This window comes from Oncorhynchus mykiss, chromosome 7 (genome assembly GCF_013265735.2).
Source record: "Oncorhynchus mykiss isolate Arlee chromosome 7, USDA_OmykA_1.1, whole genome shotgun sequence".
NCBI lineage: Eukaryota > Metazoa > Chordata > Actinopteri > Salmoniformes > Salmonidae > Oncorhynchus > Oncorhynchus mykiss.
The window spans coordinates 57,032,218-57,056,403 of NC_048571.1; the positions used below are offsets into that span (position 1 = coordinate 57,032,218).

Genomic DNA, 24,186 nt, shown 5'->3' on the forward strand with positions numbered 1-24,186 from the left:
CAGAAAGTGACCTACCCTCTCAGGTGTTTTGCCCTAGAGCGGAGTCAGGTTATTGGATTGTTAGTAACTGTACTCATGTCTCTTCTTACCAGTTAAGATTTTGTGAATGAGGTTGACTGACTCAAACACCCTTTACAGAATGAGGCAAGAACAAGCAAACATTCACCCCATTTGAGACGCTAAACACTGCTGCCTCCATTAAGGATGTTTGCTCATCATGTCCCCGTCTCGTGCCGTTAGCCTCCATATTAGTCGGCCCTGCCACTAGTCACCCACTCATCACTGTTCTTTCAGCCACTCTGGCTCCACCCTGAGGTCAACAGAGAGACTACTCGCCACTGTTACATTCCTGCCCTAGCCATGACCCAAACTGTCTAAAATGTGTGTGTGTGGAGCTAATGGACGTTGTAGTAATGTAAAGATATTACAATAAAGAAAAAGATGAGCCACTGACTCGCGTATTTGTTTAAAGACAAAAACTACATTAGTGATGTCAGAGCTTGGTCCCAGAACTGTTCATGCTTTTGTCTACTCCATTATGGTCAAGCCAAACACAGCAGAAACTGACTCGCACCCAGGATAGTGGTCAAGTACAGGAACAATGAGGAGACCTAGAAAGGTGGGGTTAAAATCTTCATTAAATCTTTATTTACAATACAGTTTCACAGAAACAGTTTGCACCAGACACCACATTCTCAGTAAGGGGGTTTCACAAAGCGGGATCAATGAGTTAGAATGCTAACTTTCCTAAATATTTTGAAACATTTACATTTTTTTTTTAAAGAAAGAAATTGTTCTAGTATGACTGACTTATCAGTAACCCATATTCATCTTATTAACTGTAGTTAGTAATAACTAACCAACCCATTGCTCTTGCTTGCTAGAAAGCCCAGCCCAGACAAGCATTCAATAGGTGTATGTCTAACAGTCAGTCAGACAGTGACATTGATCTATGGCTTACAGTGCCTTCAGAAAGTATTCACACCCCTTGACCTTTTCCACATTTTGTTGTGTTACACTTTGGATCTAAAATAGATTACATTTAGATATGTTGTCACTGGTACACCCCCATAATGTTAAAGTGGAATAGTTTAAAAAATGTTACCAATTCATTAAAAATGAAAAGCTGAAATGTCTTGAGTCATTAAGTAGACAACCCTTTGTTATGGCAAGCCTAAAAAAGTTAGAGTAAACATTTGTTTAACAAGTCACAACAAGTTGCATGGACTCACTCAATAATAGTGTTTAACAATTTTTGAATGACAACCTCATCTCTGTGCCCCACACATACATATAATTGTAAGGTCCCTCAGAGTGAATTTCAAAACACATTTAACCAAAAAAGACCAGAGATATTTTAAAATGCCTTTGCAAAAGGGCACCTATCAGTAGATGGCAAAAAAAGAAAAGACAGACATTGAATATCCCTTTGATCATGGGGAAGTTATTAATGACACTTTGGATGGCATATCAATACACCCAGTCACGAGAAACAGAGGTGTCCTTCCGAACTTAGTTGAGGAAGGAAACCGCTCAGGAATTTGACCGTGAGTCCAATGGTAACTCTAAAACAGTTACGGAATTGAATAGCTGTGATAAGAGAAAACTGAGGATGGATCAACAACATTGTTGATCGTTACTCCACAATACTAACCTAATTGACATAGTGAAAAGAAAATGAAAATGTGGCAAAGCAATTACATTTACATTTTTGTCCTGAATACAAAGTGTTATGTTTGGGGCAAATCCAATACATTACAGAGTATCACTCTGCATATGTTAAAGCATAGTGGTGGCTGCATCATGTAATGGGTATGCTTGTAATCATTAAGGACTGGGAAGTTTTTCAGCATAGAAAATTAAAACAAAATAGAGAAAAGCATAGGCAAACTCCTAGAGGAAAACCTGGTTGTCTGCTTTCCACCAGACACTGGTAAATTAATTCACTTTTCAGCAGGACAATAGCCTAAAAACACAAGGCCCAAGCTACACTAAAGTTCCTTACCAATAGTGAATGTTGAGTGGCCGAGATACAATTTGAACTTAAATCTACTTGAACACCTATGGCAAGACCTGAACATGGTTGTCTAGCAGTGCTCAACTACCAATTTGACAGATCTTGAAGAATTTTGAAAATAATATGGGCAAATGTTGCACAATCCAGGTGGAGAAAGCTCTTAGAGACTTACCCAGAAATACTCTCAGCTGGAATCACTGCCAAATATGCTTCTACAAAGTATTGACTCAGGAGTATGAATACTTATGTAAATGAAATATTTCATTTTCAGTAACTTAGCAAAGATGTCTAAAAACATGTTTTCACTTTGTCATTATGGGGTATTGTTGGAGAAGGGTAAGAAAAAAAAAATAGATGTTCAATTCAGGCTGTAACAACAAAAACATGGAATACGTCAAGGGGTATGAATACATTCTGAAGGTACTTTATATGAGGTCGACAAGAAACAACAATATGTACACATCAGCAAGCTTAGACTTGACAACTGGTGAAAACATGAATATTTGAAAAAGCTTAAATTCCAAACACAGTCAAAATGCAAACAGCTTGAAGAAAGACACTTCTCCAGAAACTCCAAAATACATTATCAAACCCCATCGAGCCTGGTAGTGATCATTATCAAACCCCAGCGAGCCTGGTAGTGATCATTATCAAACCCCAGCGAGCCTGGTAGTGATCATTATCAAACCCCAGCGAGCCTGGTAGTGATCATTATCAAACCCCAGCGAGCCTGGTAGTGATCATTATCAAACCCCAGCGAGCCTGGTAGTGATCATTATCAAATCCCAGCGAGCTTGGTAGTGATCATTATCAAACCCCAGCGAGCCTGGTAGGGATCATTATCAAATCCCAGCGAGCTTGGTAGTGATCATTATCAAACCCCAGCGAGCCTGGTAGTGATCATTATCAAACCCCAGCGAGCCTGGTAGTAATCATTATCAAACCCCAGCGAGCCTGGTAGTGATCATTATCAAACCCCAGCGAGCCTGGTAGTGATCATTATCAAACCCCAGCGAGCCTGGTAGGGATCATTATCAAATCCCAGCGAGCTTGGTAGTGATCATTATCAAACCCCAGCGAGCCTGGTAGTGATCAGGTGAGAGATTAAATACTGATTTGTGCAAATGAGTACACCAGAAGGAGACGTGTAGGGTCAGGAGTTGTCCTGACCATGAACAATTCTGGGTCCTCGTTATAGCCTATAAAACTTGTTTTGTGGTCGGGTCACATGGTCAGGAAAAGCTCAGAAAGCCAAAACACCCCATATATAGAGCCCTAAAACACTTGCGCAATGGTTTTGATAATGCATTGATTGATGGCTGAATAAATCCTACATTGGCCCCATTGCTCTCTAACCTATAGGACTAACCTGAGGGGACTGAGAACCAAGGGGCAGAGACAATGGCTGTCCAGAAACAACCTCTGACCCCTGCTCCCAAGGGCACTTTACATGAAATGCCTGGGGATAGGGGCTTGTTTCTGGACCGGACCAATGACATCACTTTACATGGCTACGTGTGCGCTTTCACTCACCACACATGTTAATGCATTTTCTTCACCCACCAAAACCAGTCTCCACCCAGGGCTCTCTTCAAAGCCACATCAATGTGTACCCATTAACCGACTGGGGTCTGTTCAGGACCATTCAACTGTTCCCGACATGGTGGTGTTTGTGAGTGGAGCTTAATTCAATGAGTGATTGTTTCCAACAGTTACCTGGCTCTAATTGTGGAAAAATAATCTGAACTCTTCATAAAATGTAAAACTGAAATGGCTTCTGGAAACACAGCCAGGAAGGAACTCATTTCCACAAATAGTTGTTCTTCAATGTTCTAACTGAAGAGATAAAAGCTTTGATTGAGGAGGACGGCGGCAGGTACCCTGGTCCAGGAGAAAGAACTAACTGATCTAATAATCTATTCGATGTTTCGTCACAATGTTGTTTTGAACATTCGTTTCAGACTGATGCCCGACTGAGCACATTCTACTAGACGCATCGTCAATGAGTGCTGATTATTTCATTAAAAGTGCAATACAGTGGCTTGGAAATACAATTACATTCAAATGGAGGCAAATAATTAGTAGAAACCCCCCTTGCCACCAGTCGGATGTCGCCAGATTGACTTTAGATGCAGTACAACGTTAGCTAGCAGGCTAAAATTGAGGGGAGGCCACCGAGCTAACGTTAGAATTGCTAGCTATTTTTGACTAACTTTGCTAGCTAATGACATGACAATATTTCCTACTAAATATCTGACTACTTTAGAAATAAACTTTTTTTCCCAGGCGATAGAGTAATTTAGGCAAAATAGTTTGCCTATTGCAGAATGATTGGGTTTATCACCACTATGGCGCCGCCAGCAGAGGGCGGCTTTAGAACGTTCATAACAATGGCATGACAACCGAGTGACTGAGGTGCAACCTATGAACAGAAAAAGGGACCAGAAACTGCATCATATATACATGGTGTACAAAACATTAGGCACATATTCCTAATATTGAGTTGCACCCTCCCCCCTTTTGCCCTACGAACAGCCTCAATTCTGCGGCTCCCGAGTGGCGCAGCGGTCCAAGGCACTGCATTTCAATGCTAGAGGTGTCACTACAGACCCTGGTTCAATTCCAGGCTGTATCACAACTGGCCATGATTGGGAGTCCCAAAGGTCGGCCCACAATTGGACTAGTGTTGTTAGGGTTTGGCCGGGGTAGGCAGTAATTGTAAATAAGAATGTGTTCTTAACCGACTTGCCTAGTTAAATAAAATACATACATAAAAATTGTCCGGGCCATGGACTCAAGGTGTCGAAAGCGTTCCACAGGGATGCTGGCCCATGTTGATGCCAATGGTTCCCACAGTTGTGTCAAGTTGCAGTTCTTGACACACTCAAACTGGTGCAACAGGCACTTACTACCATACCCAGTTCAAAGGCACTTAAATATTTTGTCTTGCCCATTCACCCTCTGAACAGCACACAATCCAGGTCTCAAGGCTTAATATTCATCTTTAACCTGTCTCCTCTTCATCAACAGTTTGAAGTGGTTTTAACAGGCGACGTCTATAAGGGATCATAGCTTTCAACTGGATTTTCCCTCTTCAGTCTGTCATGGAAAGAGTGGTTTTGTACACTCAGTGTATGTGTGTTTGTACAGCCGTGGCCAAACGTTTTGAGAATGACACAAATATTAATTTTCACTGTCTATGGCCAGCACTCACTTGATGGAGAAGTGTTGATATGAAACGCATCAAGTGATGCCTGTTTTACATGTTTGTCATATGGGATAATTCCTTGGTTGTCTAGAGCACCATTTCAAGCTCTGTCTATTGAAAGAAAGAGTTGAACGCGTTCCATTTATCTGTACTGAAGAAAAATATAAATGCAACATGTGAAGTGGTGGTCCTATGTTTCATGAGCTGAAATAAAAGATCCCAAAAATGTTCCATACGCACAAAAAGTGTGTTTCTCTCAAATTTGGTCCACAAATGTATTTACATCCCAGTTAGTGAGCATTTCTCCTTTTCCAAGATAATACATCCACCTGACAAATGTGGCATATCAAGAAGCTGATTAAACAGTATAATCATTACACAGGTGAACCTTGTGCTAGGGACAATAAAAGGCCACTAAAATGTGCCGTTTTGTCACAACACAGTTTTGAGGGAGCGTGCAAGCTGACTGCAGGAATGTCCACCAGAGCAATTTACAGATATTTGAATGTTAATTTCTCTGCCATAAGCCGCCTCCAACGTAATTTCAGAGAATTTAGCAGTACAGCCAACAGGCCTTACAAATGGAGACCACATGTATGGGGTCGTGTGGGCGAGCGGTTTGCTGATGTCAAGGTTGTAAAGAGTGCCCCATGGTGGCGGTGGGGTTATGATATGGGCAGGCACAAGATACGGACAACAAACAATTGCATTTTATCGATGGTAATTTGAATGCACAGAGATACTGTGACAAGGCCCATTTCGTGCCATTCATCACCTCATGTTTCAGCATGATAATGCACGGCCCCATGATCTGTACACAATTCCTGGAAGCTTCCATGGCCTGCACATGGCAGAATGGGACGGCAGGGTAGCCTAGTGGTTAGAGCGTTGGACTAGTAACCGTAAGGTTGCAAGTTCAAATCCCCGAGCTGACAAGGTGCAAATCTGAACAGGCGATTGAAAATAAGAATTTGTTCTTAACTGACTTGCCTATTTAAATAGGTTAAAAAAATACAACTCACCAGACATGTCACCCATTTGGGATGCTCTGGATCGACAGAGCGTTCCAGTTCCTGCCAATATCCAGCAACTTCGAACAGCCATTGAATAGGAGTGGGAGAACATTCCACAGCCTGATCAACTATATGCAAAGGAGATGTGTTGCGCTGCATGAGGCAAATGGTGGTCACACCAAATACTAACTGGTTTTCTGATCCACGACCCTACCTTTTTTTTTGTTAAGTGTGTGTGTGACCAAGTCATGTGAAATCCATAGAATCCATTTATTTCAATTGACAAATTTCCTTACTCAGTATGTTGCATTTATATTTTTGTTCAGTATAGAACTGGACATCATTATCTACAGACCCTCTGCTTGAGGCTTTAGACAAAGGCTTCCCCCAACCACCTAGTTGAGAGGGTGGTTGGGGGAGAAGGGGTTGGCAAGTCAACACACCCCTTTAACGCATGAAATAAGTGCAAAAGGCCAACGTCCCAAAATGCACACTGTTGGGTGGCAGCTCTATAGGCCATTCTCTCCGACAGTTTAAGAATGAAGACAGCTTTCCACTGTTCATGCGAGATGCGTCGCTAGTCTCTATCCAGTCGGAGCTAACCGGTCAGCCAGACTAGACTACGGAGTCCAACCCTACTGGTCAACTATTGTACTACTACAGACAGACATTCAGTGATTGACTTACGCACACAGAGTCCGGAAGGAAGCAGAGAGAAACCGTCAAATGTATAATAAATCTTAAATAGCACTCGGATCGGTTTAGTTTGGGGGTGTTGAAGAACGCGAGGGATGGCTAGTAGGCTTAGTCGACACAATAGGGGTGAGGAAAAGGGCCTGGGGCATGGGGTAGGACTGGGGTCAGGGACAAAACGAAAGGGCTGGCCTGGGGCATGCGTTACAGGACCGGGTTGGGGTTAGAACCGTATGGGGCATGGTCTAAATGTAGGTGAGAGGGGTGAAGGGGTTTGCAATGGGGTCAGTCAAGAAGGTGTCTGCGGGGGCCAATGCGTGAGCGGTATGAGCGGCGGGTGTCTGCCAGGCCCAGTGTGCCTCTGCAGCTCTGACACATATAAGTCTCAGGAACGTGGGACTTCCTGATCTTAGCACAGGACAGGTGGATCCACGTGTTACACTGGTTACACTCAATCATGGCCCGGCCTGCAAACGGCTTCATACAGAAACACGTCACCAGGTCCCACGAGTCATCATCTGAGAGAAAGAGAGGGGGGAAGAAACAGAGTTCCATCACTAAAACATTTACGTGGGATTAACTGTCAGACTGCTACTTTAAAAAGGCAATGTCATCACAACAATAAGTTCCGTAACTTTTTTGCAGCATTTACATAACGTTCTCTCACCGGAGTCCACCATGATGTCCTCATCCTCTCCGGAGCCATCCTCATCTCGGAACACCACCTGTTTCCCCTGTCGGATCACCGTCCTGTTCCCAGTAAAACTCTCCACACTCTCCACCTTCACCATGCCCTCCACCAGCCCCTGTCCCGCCCAGCACTCCCACTCCTCATTGTGCTCCTGCTTACAGGGGGAGGAGTTATTGAAGTGAGAGGGGCTGGGCAGGGGGTGAGGGGACGAAGGGTGGAGGGGGATGAAGAAGTCATCCTCAGGCTCGTCTTTGATTGGTCGTCCTCCCAGGGGCAGGGAGAACTGTGGCTCTGGGCTCATTGCGTCGGCCTGATGTGCAGAGCTCGGCTCGCCGGCCTGGCTCTCCCGGTCCTTCCTCCTCTTCTTCAGTTGGTTGGCTTTCCTCTGGTCATCTGGGTGCAGGGAGGACGCTAAATGGCCATGCTGGAAAACAGGAATTAATTTAGGGTTAGGGAGTATGAGAAAGGGTTAAGGTTAGAATTAGTGGTTGAAATTGTGTGAGTGGATCAAAAGCACTCCATTTACATTTTTCATAACATGGCTGGATAGTGAGGCCCCAGGGTGGATTCCCGTGGGATGGGGTCGTTTCCTGTTCTTGTCCTGCAGGGGTATGGGGGGCCGTGGGGGGCAAGAGGGGGGTTGAGGGACAGGGGTCCAGCCATCACTGTCTGCTGTACTGCCTGTACTGTTGGGGGGGCTGGAGCTACTACGCAGAGGAGAGTCCTGGAGAGGGAAAAAGAGACATGGTGATAAAAGCCTGTATGTGTTTACACAAAAGTCAACTCTTAGAGAGGAGAATGGAGGTGGGCGTGAAGCTGTTGATACAATCCATTGACATTGGCCACAAACCACACTCACACACTGATCCAATACAAATCTGAGGCCATTTTGAACCAAAACAGGCATCAACAGTAACTTCACAACACTTCCACAATAATATGGAACTGCATATTTTATACATGGCCTCAGTGACACCACGGCATATGGTCATAAGGATGAAAAATCACCCTGTCTTACTCTGAGGGGCTCGGTCAGACAGACAAAGCACAGAGTATTAGCACAGGTCTATGGATGAGGTACAGTACGGTCCTGGTTGAACTTGTTTAGGGTGCTGCCGTTGGGTCAAGCTGCTCCTCTTGCCTGAGCTGAGGGGGTCAGGGGGCCCTGGTTCCATTCCAGCCCCTTCCCCATCAGGGATCCTAATCTCAGGGCTAGCTAGACAGCAATAGAAGCTCAATTCAGCTTGTTGGAAAACTAGGTAGTGCCATCACTAGATTTGTTAATTCTATCCAGTCCTTCCAAAACTATGAACACTACAGAGGCAAGTGTAAATGGTCTAGGGGCCAAAGAAGCACAGGGCCAGGGATGAGTATGGAGAGACTTGTTGGCCCTCTTACCCTGGGAGAGGGGGCAGGGCTGTGTTAGGTGCGTGTCCCTTCAGGAGACACAGCAGCAGATTGGCTAGCGAGGGACAAGGGGCGGGGCCCAGCAAGGAAGCTGCCAGAAGCCACGCCTCCTCCAGTTCTGTGGATCAAATAGAGGGTCAACACACCACACCGGGGAGGGAGGGGATAACTTCGATACAGTCAACATGTCCAGGGTTGCATTCAGGAGGATGCAACGCTCTGAACGTTTCAGATAGAAATGTAATGCTTTATAGAGCTGCCATAACTCCTACATGACAGACACAGCATAACCTATTTCTATTTGAGAGTTCCACAACGTTGTAGCTTACTGAAGGAAAACAAAATGGCACTTTCATTGTGACTAAGTGAATGTGCTGTTGACTGTATCTATATTCACAACACTAGTTAGGGGCGGCGGGTTAATACACACAGGGGGAATGGAGGGCAGTGGAACACCAACACACACACGCACAACAGTTGTGGAGAAAAAAAGCAAAAGCTTGCAGTGGCCACTCCACGATCCACAAACTACACACACATCCAAGTCCTACCCCTGGTGTCTGGCCATTAACCTCAACACAATGTGTTACACACACACCTCGAAATATAACCAGTCACAGTTCTGCCTAACTATTCAGAGCAAAGAACCTAGATTGTCAACTACAAGGGACTGTTGATAAAAAAGGCATACACCAACTATGATTGGGTTTCCTTTACTCACCTCCTGGGGATATGGGATATAGCCTGCATATGCCAACACAAATGTGCAGAACTTGTTGAAGTCCTCCACCGTCCGCCTCCTGTATGGTGGACTGTGCCCCTGGCCCTGTAACACATGAATAACATCAGCATGAGGTCAAAGCTAGCTAAGACATTCTGAATTAAAGAAACATGTTGTGATGATTGCCCTCTTAGCAGGGGTTCACTTGTAAAATACATTGATAAAATCTTGCATATGAACGTACTAAAAAGGAAATATAAAAATTACATTTACAATTAACGTTGGCGTTGAAGATTTGATTTAGTTGAACACGAGAAGGACAGTTACTAATTATCTCATTTGTTACCTACCTAGTAAAATACCTTATAACTGCGGTGCCAAGATGGCGATTGTTGCGGAGCTAGTTAACTAAGCGTTGGCGTGGACAGAGTAGCTAGCCTGCTAACATTGGCAAACCTTGCCTAGCTAACTAACACTGTTTTTAAGTAACGTTAGCTAGATATGCAACCTCGTGTTTTCAGCATAACAACAGATCTGTCATTACGTTAAAGACGAGTGAAAAATGCATGCACATGTCAAGTTATATTACTAACGTTAACAGGTTGCGAATGTGATTATATTCAAACATAAAAACAAGATGAACCGTAAAACAATAGCTAGCTAGTTAACGTTATACTGCAATCGTGAGTTGTTGTTTAATCAAGCCAAGGAAAGGTAGCTAGCTGACTGCCTAACGGTATGATCATAAGCACTGCCTGTTTTCAGCAGTCAGTCGTATATACCATTAGTTAGTTAGCTATAAACAGTTAGTTAACTAGCTAGTTATCAATGGTTACCTAGCGAGCTAATATTTGCTAGCTACAGTAGGAAGTTACAGTATACAAGTTACAGTGAGCGCTAGCATTGTGATAACTGGCTAGCTAATAAAATACTTAACGTTAGCTAGGTTACCTCTGATTCATATGCATGATGGTGTGACGATGAAGTAACGTTGTCCATCTCTAAAAAGTGATACTTTTGGTATAATGTAGCTAAGTTACCTAATAATATAATTAGCTAGCAATAAACGAAGTGCACAACTAATTCTGGTGTCATCGACGTTCAAAACATTGCACTGTTAGCTAGCTAACTGTTAGCTTACAATATTCTAGCAACAAACACTGTCTGCATATAATGTTTCGCCTATACCCCGGGAGATACTTAGTAATGCATTATAGTTCAAATAAGTCAAATGTTGCCGTATCTCTTGAACAAAACGGGTTCGCCAGCTACACTGTCAGTGTCCCCGTTGCCATTAACTGCTTGCCTCTCACTCAGACTCAGACTTATCAAACAGGAAAGGACTGGTCGAGAGAACCACCTCGAAAAAAAAGAGAGCGCTGAAGTGAGGTTTAAAGGGATATTTTACTCAAAAAACACATTTGAATAGCTATTCTAATTTGTTAATAAATCCACTGTTGATATGGTCCGCAAAATGTAGTTTGGATTGGAGAGAGATGGTACAGGGAACCATCAATACAAATATGTACGGTAGGTCTACATCAACATTAGCACAAAAGTATAGCAAGACAATTTGCCTAATAAGTTAAGTGCTCTGTGCATTCTTAGATCATCTCGTCAACAACATATCAACAATGTGCTGAAAAAAAATATTTAAAAAACATCGCCTTCATCATCATCACTAACAACAAATTTTAATCATCATTTACATTTTTGTCATTTAGCAGATTATTTTATCGAGAGCGTCATAGAGGAGCACTAAAGGTTAAGCGCCTAGATCAAGGGCACATCAACAGGGCCGTTTCAGAAAGCAGGTTTAGTGAAAACTCAAGAGTTAGTTAACTCAGAGTTGAAGGAAACTGAGTTTTCGGTTTCACAAAGCCAGTTCAGTAACCATGACAACATACTCCGTGAAGAAAACCTGCTCGCTGGCAGGTTTTTCTTCAACTAACCCTGGCTGAGTTTCTCCTCCTCTTTAGCTGAAGCCTGCAGGAGATGTCAGACATGGCGTGTCCTTTTCTTGAAGAGCCAGTTGATATTGCACAAAAACTCAGCAAAAATCTCCGTCGGGAGGTGATCAGACCCGGCTTGGATGTTTTATAATTCCCTGATGATGTTTGAGCGTTTCTGTTTTTCTGCACAATCGATCATTCATCTGAACAATGTTCTCATATCGTTCATATGACACATCGTGGACATGCTCTCAGTTCGGAACAAATTCTTTGTGTTGCACTTCGTTTTTTTGCCAAAATGAGTTTTCTATATAACATCATTGACGCTGGGCATATTTCCAAGGCAACTGTCTGTCGGGCTGTCAGAAATGTGACTCTTACACTGAAACACTTTTGTGGTGTCTCCTTGTCACAGACCCAGCAAAGAAAAATTCCACATAATTGCAGGTCTAAGCAATAATTGATTTATTTAGTATGAAGCATGAGATTGCTTAGACCTGCAATTATGTGGAATTTGATATATTTTAGAGTTTCCAGGTGTGATTGGCTGCATAGATGGCACTCATATTCCTACAGCATTAATGTGCAGGTAGGCCTAAACAGTAGCATTCCAAATGAAAGAACTGCACTAGATGTGATGTGAAGTAATTACTGTTCTGTATAAGCCCCAAAGCGGGCTCGAACCTGAGACCTTCTGCACACATCAACAACTGCCTCCCACGAAGCATCGTTACCCATCGCTCCACAAAAGCAAGGGGAACACCTACTTCAAGGTCTCAGCGCGAGTGACGTCACCTATTGAAACGCTATTAGCGCCTCTAACCTCTAACCATTTCACATCGGTTATATCTGCATGGGGAAGATCATATATGATGCAGCCCACATCATCAGCAACGTGGAAGCAAAGTGGCCTGGGTCTGTGCATGACTCGTGAATTTTTTGTGTGTGTACACTGAGCGCTAGCTTTGCCCGTGGTAAGTTTATATATATTTATAGCTATATCCTATTATAAACAATATTTTGTTTCCTCCTATTGCAACTGAAAATGTAAACTGTATCCTCATATTATCATAGGAGCGTCCTGCTCGGTTAGTTACCCCTGCCAGCCCTATTTGCTGACCCCTTACCCTGATTCTGAGCCCTGCCAGCAGCAACGTTATAACTTGGCTCACTGCAGGATACGAGCCAGGGTAGAGATGACCATTGGGATACTCAAGGCCCGGTTCCAGTGCTTTCATAGGGTCAGGGTCACCCCAGAAAGGGCATGTGACATTATTGTGGCATGTGTGATTCTCCACAACATTGCCACAATTAGAGGAGAACAATGTCCTACTCAACCAGTGAACAATCCTGACCACCCCGCTGACCCACGAGATGGGAGAGCAGTCAAAGACACAATATGCTTCCATCATTTCTGATTGACCCATCACCTCCCCAGTGTCAAATAAAGACAATATGCCTTTCTTTTTACGAAGTCTTGTTTATGTCCTGCAAGTACAAATGCAGTACAGTAGTTTTTTTTTATTTTATGTTGTTCAAACAAGTAAAATCATCCACCTGTGGGCACCTCACCACCTTTTGACTGATGTTCCAGCAGTTATATTTTGCTTCGAAATTACATTTGTCAATTTGTTTCTCTAAGTACACATTGTACAGCTGTTTCACAGGGAGCTATAGGAACACAAAAAAAATGAATTTCACAGTACCAGGTCTACGTAGTTTCATTGTAGGTCATGGGCCAATGCTGAACAACAGTTCTTACAATCTTACTGACGTAAATTGTGCTGTGGAGGTGAATGGACCCTCTTCCTCATTGTAATTTCCAGCATTGCTCTACAATATTAAATACTGGCAGTGTTGGGATGGCTGAAAAATGTATTTTGTTTTTGCTTAGAAAATTCCACTAACTACTTAAATATATCACATGTTGAATGTAGCCACTGCATGCTGTTTAATTAGGTAGGGTAGGCTAAACAACATCACAATTTCATTACAAGAAATTATACCTTACTTGTTTGAAGTATATTTTTATATTTCATCTTCAGTTGCTGCCATGTACGTTTTACACACACACACACACACACAAACACACATAAATGTTGAATAAGTGGAACACTCGAGATAAAACTTTTCCTTTTTTTCAATTAATACTCACGCATTGACTCGGTCAGCAATTTTCTGCCACAACAGCTCACGTTCTTTTGCTGCTGCTACTGTATTGTTTTTTTTCTTAAATATATACTCACATTCTGCAAACGCATTCACAGGTTGAAGCCTTTTTTTCTCCTGTTGCCATGATGAATCATGTTATCTGCGTTCCATTGATGAGGGCGTTTTATCTCCTCATGCAAGTGCTTTACTCAGGGTTAACTTTACCCAGAGTTGATTGAACTAACTGTTGTCACCTGTCTTGAAACCGAAATCTCAAGAGTTTGACAGCTCAGAGTTCGTCAACCCATAGTTCAGGTTTAAACTCAGAGTTTGTTAAACCTGCTTTCTGACACGGGGCCCAGGTTTGAACCTCTCTCTCGCACAGTTTGTGTGTGTATTCTGAATAACAGTCACTAGGAGCAGTGTGTGTGTTCACTATATAACCCACACAGGCAGGGCGGTGCTACCCTGCAGTGGAGCTCGAGTGTCCGAGAGATCTAGAAGCAGCAGCTAAACAAAGAGAGAGAAAAAATAGGGAGAGGGAGTGGTGGAAGACTGATCTTTCGTTTTCTGCCTGTGATTAAAAGGTACAGTCTCTTCGGTTGTTTTTCAACGAGGCAGAGTGTGCTATCATAGAGAATGTTGATAATTGCTGTCTGTTTGTATCTGAGACTGGATGTCCATTCTCAGTATAGTAGATGAGTCAGTAGTTTCTGCTTGTAGCTGTGACGAAGTAAAAGCAAGACAGCATTACGTAGAGATCAGATTCCTGCAGACTGTTATTCTTATTTATCGAAAATACCATTTGAGTTTGCTCATAGACAGTTTTTTTTTGTTTTTTTTTGCCAGTTTGGGTAAATTACAATTTTTTTATTTTGGCCTGAGGTGATCTTTGGCTGCGGATCTGCCCTGACGTACTGTATCATGGTTGGTTGTCATTCTGACCAATTGAAAATCTATGCAGTGCCCATCTCCATTACCCTCCATTTCAATGCAGGGTCCCGTGTTTATCGCGGTTATGCTATCACTTTATTACTGTATTCTCAACATAGCTCATTCTAATATTTCTGCTAATGTACATTGACTGCATTTTAATTACACTGTGTATACAATCCGCATATTAATTTATATACTAGATTCTTGACATGGCTCACTCGAATATACTAAGAATGATATGTACAGCAGTAGATATATCCTGTGTAAATTCATCCTGTGTATATACTGTACGTATAGATTGCATTTGGATTACTGTTACAGTGCTTAATACCCTGTCAGCAGACAGAGTATTAAGTGAGCATTTCTGGGGCTGACTGGATGCAATGGACCGGTAAATTTTGAAAAAACGGAATGGAGCACTGATAATGCTGGATTGGGATTTATAAATAACTTTTTCTAAGCACTCAAAGCAGGGCTGAGGGTGTCACACAGCATCAATTTACTTGTGGAATTTTCACTGTTGGGCATAAAAGACTGTAAAAACACCAGGAAATCAGCTCCAAGTGATTTTAAGAAATCTGTTCCCAAGTATTCCCATGCATAATAGAGACACTTTATCGTATGCAAGGTTTGAAATGATTATGTTTCAGTAAAACATTATATCCATTTGGGCTTTTAGCAGTCTACAAATTATTTGTAATTATGTTCCCGGCCCCCGACCATCTGCTCAAGAAAAAATGATGATCCCTGGTCTAAGTGGTGTGCTGCTCTCCTGTTTTTCACCTCTATTATTGTGAGAACTGTACACATGAAAACAAATGCTTGATGTCAGCTTGCCTGTGTTTTCAGACCAGTGCAGGTAGTCAGTGCAAATGAAAGGAGGAGAGGAAGCCACTTTAGACTATACGATAATAAAGTGACAAGTTTTCTTGGAAGTATCCTTTGTAGGCTTTTTGAGTGGTATTCAATGGGCAAAAACATATCACAGTGGTCTTCAGCACAAACACGTAATAAAAGGCATCTGAGAAGTAAATTAATTCACAAACATTCATATATTTTAAATGACTGTTCATGAATCTGATGATATAATTGTCAAGCCCATTCGAAAGATTAGGGGACCTGAAAGTAGGATGACATCACTTGCACATCGTATTGAGATACTCCACATTTTTCATGATCTAGACAGGGAGATAAAACAAAGGATGTAAGATAGTATAGGAGGCCAGTGTACAGTATAATTATTATTTCTCTGGGAGAGGGGAAGGGGTGCTGCATAGGCATTTTCAGTAGGTGGGTAGGGTGGATGAGTTTGGGGCGTGGTACTATGTATTTTGCTCTGCATCTCAATGGGCATCTGAGTCTTTACATACAGTACCGTGTCACTGGTACTCAGGGTGCGCCTCAGTAGTCTAAAGTGGTTTCATCTCATCTGCAATGGAACATGAGGAAAGGACACCACTTTGAGATGTACTCTAGTTGTGTAAAGCCATGGTATTATACATTACTGTCCCCACTTTACTCCTCAACCATATGTCCAACTCCTACATCCCATTCCCTTCCCCATACACCCACAATCTATTCACTACATAGAATGTGCAGTGTACCATACTTGTAGAAGAATGGCTGCACAGTGTTTTCCTGTGAGAATCTCTATCCAGTGAGATCTCCCAGGGTCTAACTCAAAGCCATCTATTCAAAGGACTATGCACAAACTGATCCCAACATAAAAGTTGCCCAGTGCTGGGTACCCAGGCAACCGCTCGCTCTGTGCTCTGTGCCAGGGGCGTATCCGCAAAGAAGTGGCATACATTCACTGTAGAGGTTTGTATGTGAGAGAGAGGAAACAGTACTATTACCTTACCCCTAATGCTGATCTGCACACTCATGAGCGATAACAACATAGCTGGACGACTCGCATAATGACAAAATTGTTGTGAAGATATGGAGAGATACAGTACACCATAGCTAAATACATTTAAACTCAGTTTTTCACAATTCCTGACATATAATCCTCGTAAAAATTCCCTGTCTTAGGTCAGTTAGTATCACCACTTTATTTTAAGAATGTGAATTGTCAGAATAATAGTAAAGATAATTATTTATTTCAGCTTTTATTTCTTTCATCACATTCCCAGTGGGTCAGAAGTTTACATACACTCAATTAGTATTTGGTTGCATTGCCTTTAAATTGTTTAACTTGGGTCAAATGTTTCAGGTAGCCTTCCACAAGCTTCCCACAATAAGTTGGGTGAATTTTGGCCCATTCCTCCTGACAAGAGCTGATGTAACTGAGTCAGGTTTGCAGGCCTCCTTGCTCGCACACGCTTTTTCAGTTCTGCCCAAAAATGTTCTATAGAATTGAGGTCATGGCTTTGTGATGGCCACACCAATACCTTGACGTTGTTGTCCTTAAGCCATTTTGCCACAACCCTGCTAGCAAGTATGCTTGGGGTCATTGTCCATTTGGAAGACCCATTTGTGACCAAACTTTAACTTCCTGACTGATGTCTTGAGATGTTGCTTCAATATATCCACATAAAATTCACCCCTCTTTATAAAAAGATGTTCTGAGTTTTTGACACAAATCAACTCTACTAGTTGTCCTGGTCTTGTCCCGTCTTGATTTATGTCCGGTAATATGTTCAAGTGCAGCAAAGCGAGATCTAGAAACCAGAGCAGCATTGTAAATTCTTATTAACAATGACGGCCTGCCCCGGCTAGACCTGGACGACGCTGGGCCAATTGTGCGCCGCCCTATGGGTCACCCAATCAAGGCCAGATGTGATTCAGCCAGGAATCAAACCAGGGGCTTTAATGACGCATCTTGCACTGAGATGCAGTGCCTTAGACCGCTGCACCACTTAAGGAGCCCTACAGAACGAACATCAAAAACATGCATGCCAGTCTTTCTAAGTTGAGGGCTGATGAGATTAACTGCATCTCTTCTAGTTTTATGAGAAATATTACTGTTGTCTGCATAATCAAATAACATTCAGCTCAAACACACATACATTTCCCACAAGACATGCCATCAGGGTCTCATCACCGTCCCCAAGTCCAAAACTAAGTCACGGCAACGCACAGTAAAATTACCTTTAAAAAACGGATTAAACAACATCTCATGGAACGGCGGAGACTGTGAGGAGACAAACACACACATAGTTTTAGTTGTGTTGATTGTATTATTTTGTATTGTTTGTATTTTAAATGTGACTATCAGTGTTTTGTTACTTGTCATGTTTGTTTTATTTTTTTGTGGACCCCAGGAATAGTATCAAAATATTTGCTGCAATTCCACACATTTTCCCATAGGCTGGAGGCAAATGTTTGCCATTTTTAATGTGATAACTGATGATCAATGGGCCCAACCCACTGCAGTAATTCGACCATGCTTACATCAAGTTTAGATTGATAGGTTAGCTGGCCGCTAGAGTATCTAAAAATGTTCTGCTGACCTGGGCTAATTGAGTGACTGCTGATGTACAACCACATTTCAAAATTGCACCTTGTATATTCTATTATTCTAACTCTCAACAGTAAGTTGAGAACCAAACTGAGTTCCAAAACAATTGGTCCTTAAGTCTACAAAAGGGGGGCTGCCAGGTTCACATCCCTGGTCTAGACCAACCTTTGTCTTCAATATTGACCCTAAATGATACGGCTGAGACCTAGTACCTTTTACCTGTCAACCTAAATCAAACTGGCTTCATACAAAATAGACAAACTCAATATAATAAGAACCTTCCATATCATAATTACTATAGACATAGACAATATATCTCTAGTAAGCCTCAATGTGGAAAAAGCATGACTCTAAACTGGGACTTCTTTATGCCACAATGGAAAAATGTGGCTTTAACGAATCAAGTAGAATCATCCTAACTCTATACTGCAAATCTCATGCTAAAGTGGAAGTAAATGGACAACTATCAAATAAACATAGAAAGGAGAGCAAGACAAGGTTGCCTACTATCCCCACTCCTCATTTCCCTCTACATCGAACCCCTTGCCCAATCCACAAAACAAAATGGACATTAGGGGTGAACAGAACACAAAAAAACTGTATCATATAACATTTTATTAGTCACATGCGCCGAATACAACAGGTGTAGTAGACCTTACAGTGAAATGCTTACTTACGAGCCCCTAACCAATGCAGTTAAAAAATATATGTATAAGAATAACAAATAAGTGTGTGTGTGTGTGTGTGTGTGTGTATTTCCCTGTCATGCAGACACTGCCTCCACAGCCACCCCACCAACTCCAGGCATGGCCAGGAATCTACTGAAGAACCCAGCTGGGGAAGGTATAAGAACACATCTGCCTGTCTGTAGGGATAGATGAAAGCACATTTCCAATAGGCATTCTCCATAGTGCTTTCAGAGGAGTGACTCTCATTTGACTGTTGAGATGGTGTCGGCAGAGAGTGACTCAACACTTTCCTCCCAGAGCAGATGGAATTCTGGGAGCTGACAGAGAATGGCGGAAGCCAATGGCAGGTGGAAGAGATGCCGGGAGACTGTGGCTACAACTTCGGTGATGATGGAGTGACCAAATACTTCAGCACCTCCTTTGAGTGAGTAACTGAACATGGTCACAAAATGGGGCCTGTGTATAGACTGCTGTCCAATTCAATATCCTCCTCTCTGATGTATGCAATCGTTCATGGATAAAAAAGGATTGGAGTAGTGCAGGAAATATGGTGGAAACTCCCTTACACCAATCAGCGCTTTTAAAACCATTGTGGGGTGTGTCTCTCTGTGTGTTAGGCTGTGTCTGAAGAGGCAGGTGGTTGACCTAGTGGCAGAGGGCTACGCTCCTGATGACCTCGCTGCCAAGCCAGCTGTGAGTGTGGCAGACTGGTGAGACATAATGCAAACAGACATCCACATATCGTTTAGGACAGCCGTTTCAGTTCAGCTAACACCAGCAAGAAATGTGTGTGTGTATATGTAGGTACAGTGGGAGGACAGACTGTGGGTGCACCTACCAGTTGACAGTGTGTCTGTTGGATGAGAATGAGGAAATTCTTCAGGAATTTAAACCAGAATCAGTCACCCTGGACCCAGATTGTGATGACTGCTCCTGGAAACAGGTATCGTGGGAAAGCTCAAAATAGCATAATATGATCACTTCTCGTCACATCCATTTCAAATTTTTGTCTTATTTCCAGGTGAACCACACTTTCAATGATTACGGTCCTGGCCTGCGCTTCATCTCGTTTGAACATGGAGGACAGGACACCAAGTACTGGGACGGCTGGTTTGGCGTTCGAGTCACTGGGAGCTCTGTTATTGTAGAGACCTGAGAGGGGCAGAGGGTGGCAGGTATGGAAAGGAGGAGAGAGGGAAATTGAGGACAAAAAGGAGGATTTTAGAGGACCAGCGATGCCCTGTGCACCATCCTTACATAGCAGTAAATACAGTAGTATCCACTCAATAGCTGCTTCAGAAACGTATGGCATGAGCAAGACCTGCAAGCTTGGACCCTTAGTGCTCAATAACACTGTGGAAACCATTATAGTATACAGATGAAATATTCTCCCAGTGTAGCTTTATAAACAGTTATGAATGAGTTATAAATGACTAACACTAAATGAGATTGAGTGAGGGTCTACTAACTGCTACCTATAGACAGATGGTTTGTTCTGGTGGTTTCTTTTCTAGGTTAAGTGGTGTGTAAGGGCTCATTGCAGAGTGATCACTGATCATACATACAGAGGTTGTAACCAATGATTAGAATGGCTGTAACACCTCAGATTAGAATTGTAACATATGCATTATTTTTTGATCCGAACTGTATCAAAATCACACTAACCAGGTTCACTTTTCAGGTTATTCACAATGCAAATGAGTCAAATAAAGTCAATCAATCAAGGATTTGCCTAGTCTGTTCCTGTATTACATTTTCAACTTAATATCCATGTAGGTAAATCATAAAGCCGTCATAGCATGTCTTAATTTGCCATAAGATGTACTTCCATTGTAAGAGGAGTTTTGCAATCTGATCTCTCCTTTCAGGATCAACACGCTCGCACAGAATCTGTCTGTGGAACACATTGGTATGTATGCGTGCATCTCTGTCTCTACATGTATGTGTTTGCGTGACATGATGGAGTCATTATGGGAGAAGAGGCATTTCTAGAGCAATGTAAAGCTGTCATCATGAAGGGGCATAGGAGTGATGAGGGGTTATAGAGAAAGGGGTGATAACTGATGCCACTGGCAGACACTACAGAGAAAGAAAGCTTATTCTCATAACACCCAGGTCTGACCCACCCCAGAGACCGCTGTCTGTATGGAGTGAGATCATGCGCATCTATAGCAGGAGAGAGGAGAGATACATCTAAACTCAGTTTCACAATTCCTGACATTAATCCTAGTACAAATTCCCTGTTTTAGGTCAGTTAGGACCAACACTTTATATTAAGAATGTGAAATGTCAGAATAATAGTTTTATTTCAGCTTTTATTTCTTTCATCACATTCCCAGTGGGTCAGAAGTTTACATACACTCAATTTGTATTTGGTAGCATTGCCTTTAAATTCTTTAACTTGGGTCAAATGTTTCAGGTAGCCTTCCACAAGTTTCCCACAATAAGTTGGTTGAATTCTGGCCCATTCCTCCTGACAGAGCTGGTGTAACGCTTCTCCTTCCTGAGCAGTATGACGGCTGCGTGGTCCCACGGTGTGTATACTTGCATATTATTGTTTGTACAGATGAATGTGGTACCTTCAGGCATTTGGAAATTGCTCCCAAGGATGAACCAGACTTGTGGAGGTCTACAATGAGGTTTTGGCTTATTTATTTTGATTTTCCCATGATGTCAAGCAAAGAGGAACTGAGTTTGAAGGTGAGCCTTGAACAACATCCACAGGTACACCTCTAATTGACTCAAATGTCAATTAGCCTATCGGAAGCTTCTAAACCCTGGCATTTTCTGGAATTTTCCAAACTGTTTAAAGGCACAGTCAGTGTATGTAAATTTCTGACCAACTGGAATTGTGATGCAGATTATTTCACTTAACGCACTGTCTGTAAACAATTGTTGTAAAAATGACTTGTGTCATGCAAAGTAGATGTCCTAACCGACTTGCCAAAACTATAGTTTATTAACAAGAAATTTGTGGAGTGGTTGGAAAATGAGTTTGACTCTAACCTATGAAAACTTCAACTGTAGGAAAGACAGGGGATGGGTGTTTTTGATATGATCATGCACATTGCTGGCTGTCAATAGCAGTTCTGTTTTGCTCACTTCTTGGGGCAGGTATCGTTTCAGTCTCAGACAAGTCTAAGTCTTATTAAACACATTAAGGAGTGTTAGTTGTGTAGATATAACTAGATATATCTAAATTGGTTGGAATCAAACACCCATAGCACATTTTCAAATCACCATAAGATTTATTAAAACCATGCTTTAAAAACAGAACGAGTGTATCAAACATGAACCAACAGAACAATAAAAGGTGGTAGGCCTACAGTTAAGATTGTCACTATAACAGTGTGGAAGTGGACAGCTTAAACTAGAATACAGTAATTGACAGAACTGTATCATTGACATTAGCCTGTTTTATACAGATTGCTGTACAGCCCTAGTACACAAACAATAGGCTAGTCTAAAAATGTGTGTTTAAAACCAAGCAGTAACCATAAGCACCATTAATATTGACATACTGTAGATTATGAGAGTTAGATGGAAGAATATTATAATTTGCACTGTGGACATTCACTTTAGGACTCCACAAAAGATGAACATTAAATCTTTGAATCTTGGTCATGATTTGTCTTTTAGGCAATATGGGGAGAAGGGTGATGTTAAACTTTGGCTTGGAGTGGAAAAGTGGTAGCACCTCAGATCCATAACATCCATATTTATGAATAGATTACACCAACGGGTGGGCATTTCTAGTCCTGTAGGGGCGCAAATAAGCCTGGCCATCCCATGTGACCCTCTGGGACTGAACACCTCTTCATTACACAGTCCTTCTCTGTATATAAACTCAGCAAAAAAAAGAAACGTCCCTTTTTCAGGACCCTGTCTTCAAAGATAATTTGGAAATAACTTCACAGATCTTCATTGTAAAGGGTTTAAAAACGGTTTCCCTTTGCTTGTTCAATGAACCATAAACAATTAATGAACATACACCTGTGGAACAGTCGTGAAGACACTAACAGCTTACAGACGGTAGGCAATTAAGGTCACAGTTATGAAAACTTAGGACACTAAAGAGGCCTTTCTACGGACTCTGACAAACACCAAAAGAAAGATGCCCAGGCATGCTGCAAGGAGGCATGAGGACTGCAGATGTGGCCAGGGCAATAAATTGCAATGTCCATACTGTGAGACACCCAAGACAGTACGGACAGCTGATCGTCCTCGCAGTTTCAGACCACGTGTAACATCACCTGCACAGGATCGGTACATCCAAACATCACACCTGTGGGACAGGTACAGGATGGCAACAACTGCCTGAGTTACACCAGGAATGCACAATCCCGCCATCAGTGCTCAGACTGTCTGCAATAGGTTGAGAGTCTTGATTGAGGGCTTGTAGGCCTGTTGTAAGGCAGGTCCTCACCAGACATCACCGGCAACAACGTCACAAACCCACCGTCGCTGGACCAGACAGGACTGGAAAAAAGTGCTCTTCACTGACGAGTTGTGGTTTTGTCTCACCAGGGGTGGTGGTCGGGTTCGCGTTTATCGTCGAAGGAATGAGCGTTACACCGAGGCCTGTACTCTGGAGCGGGATCGATTTGGAGGTGGAGGGTCCGTCGTGGTCTGGGGTGGTGTGTCACAGCATCATGGGACTGAGTCTGTTGTCATTACAGGCAATCGCAACGCTGTGCGTTTTAGGGAAGACATCCTCCTCCCTTATGTGGTACCCTTCCTGCAGGCTCATCCTGACATGACCCTCCAGCATGACAATGCCACAAGCCATACTGCTCGTTCTGTGCATGATTTCCTGCAAACCAGGAATGTCAGTGTTCTGCCATGGCCAGCAAAGAGCCCGGATCTCAATCCCATTGAGCATGTCTGGGACCTGTTGGATCAGAGGGTGACGGCTAGGTCCATTCCACCCAGAAATGTCCATGCCTTGGTGGAAGCGTGGGGTAACATCTCACAGCAAGAACTGGCAAATCTGGTGCAGTCCATGAGGATGAGATGCACTGCAGTACTTAATGCAGCTGGTGGCCACACCAGATATTGACTGTTAGTTTTTTAAAATTATTTTGATCCCCCCCTCCTTTGTTCGGGGACACATTTTTCCATTTCTGTTAGTCACATGTCTGTGGAACTTGTTCAGTTTGTGTCTCAGTTGTTGAATCTTGTTATGTTCATACAAATATTTAAACATGGTAAGTTTGCTGAAAATAAGCACAGTTGACAGAGGACA

At 42.6% G+C, this 24,186-nt stretch overlaps 2 protein-coding genes across 3 annotated transcripts; one reads left to right on the plus strand and one right to left on the minus strand.

Annotated features, from left to right (window-relative positions):
* Nucleotides 1–6,206: 6,206 nt before the first annotated feature.
* Nucleotides 6,207–14,246, minus strand: phf13 (PHD finger protein 13). 2 transcript variants are annotated; one of them, XM_021609820.2, is made up of 5 exons: nucleotides 13,949–14,246; nucleotides 9,751–9,855; nucleotides 8,149–8,346; nucleotides 7,599–8,046; nucleotides 6,207–7,449 (listed from the first exon to the last, which is right to left on the minus strand). In XM_021609820.2, the coding sequence occupies exons 1-5, from the start codon at nucleotides 13,961–13,963 to the stop codon at nucleotides 7,217–7,219; spliced, it is 999 nt and encodes a 332-aa protein (XP_021465495.2). In that variant the 5' UTR covers nucleotides 13,964–14,246; the 3' UTR covers nucleotides 6,207–7,216. The 2 variants fall into 2 exon arrangements, with proteins under 2 accessions (XP_021465495.2, XP_021465494.2); XM_021609819.2 differs by lacking the exon at nucleotides 13,949–14,246 and adding an exon at nucleotides 10,702–11,245.
* Nucleotides 14,247–14,282: 36 nt separating this feature from the next.
* On the plus strand, nucleotides 14,283–20,668 carry fbxo2 (F-box protein 2). Its single transcript, XM_021609821.2, has 6 exons — nucleotides 14,283–14,440; nucleotides 19,024–19,095; nucleotides 19,239–19,365; nucleotides 19,559–19,651; nucleotides 19,746–19,884; nucleotides 19,963–20,668. Exons 2-6 carry the CDS (start codon nucleotides 19,059–19,061, stop codon nucleotides 20,095–20,097), a joined length of 531 nt encoding a protein of 176 aa, XP_021465496.1. The 5' UTR covers nucleotides 14,283–14,440; nucleotides 19,024–19,058; the 3' UTR covers nucleotides 20,098–20,668.
* The last annotated feature ends 3,518 nt before the right edge of the window (nucleotides 20,669–24,186 follow it).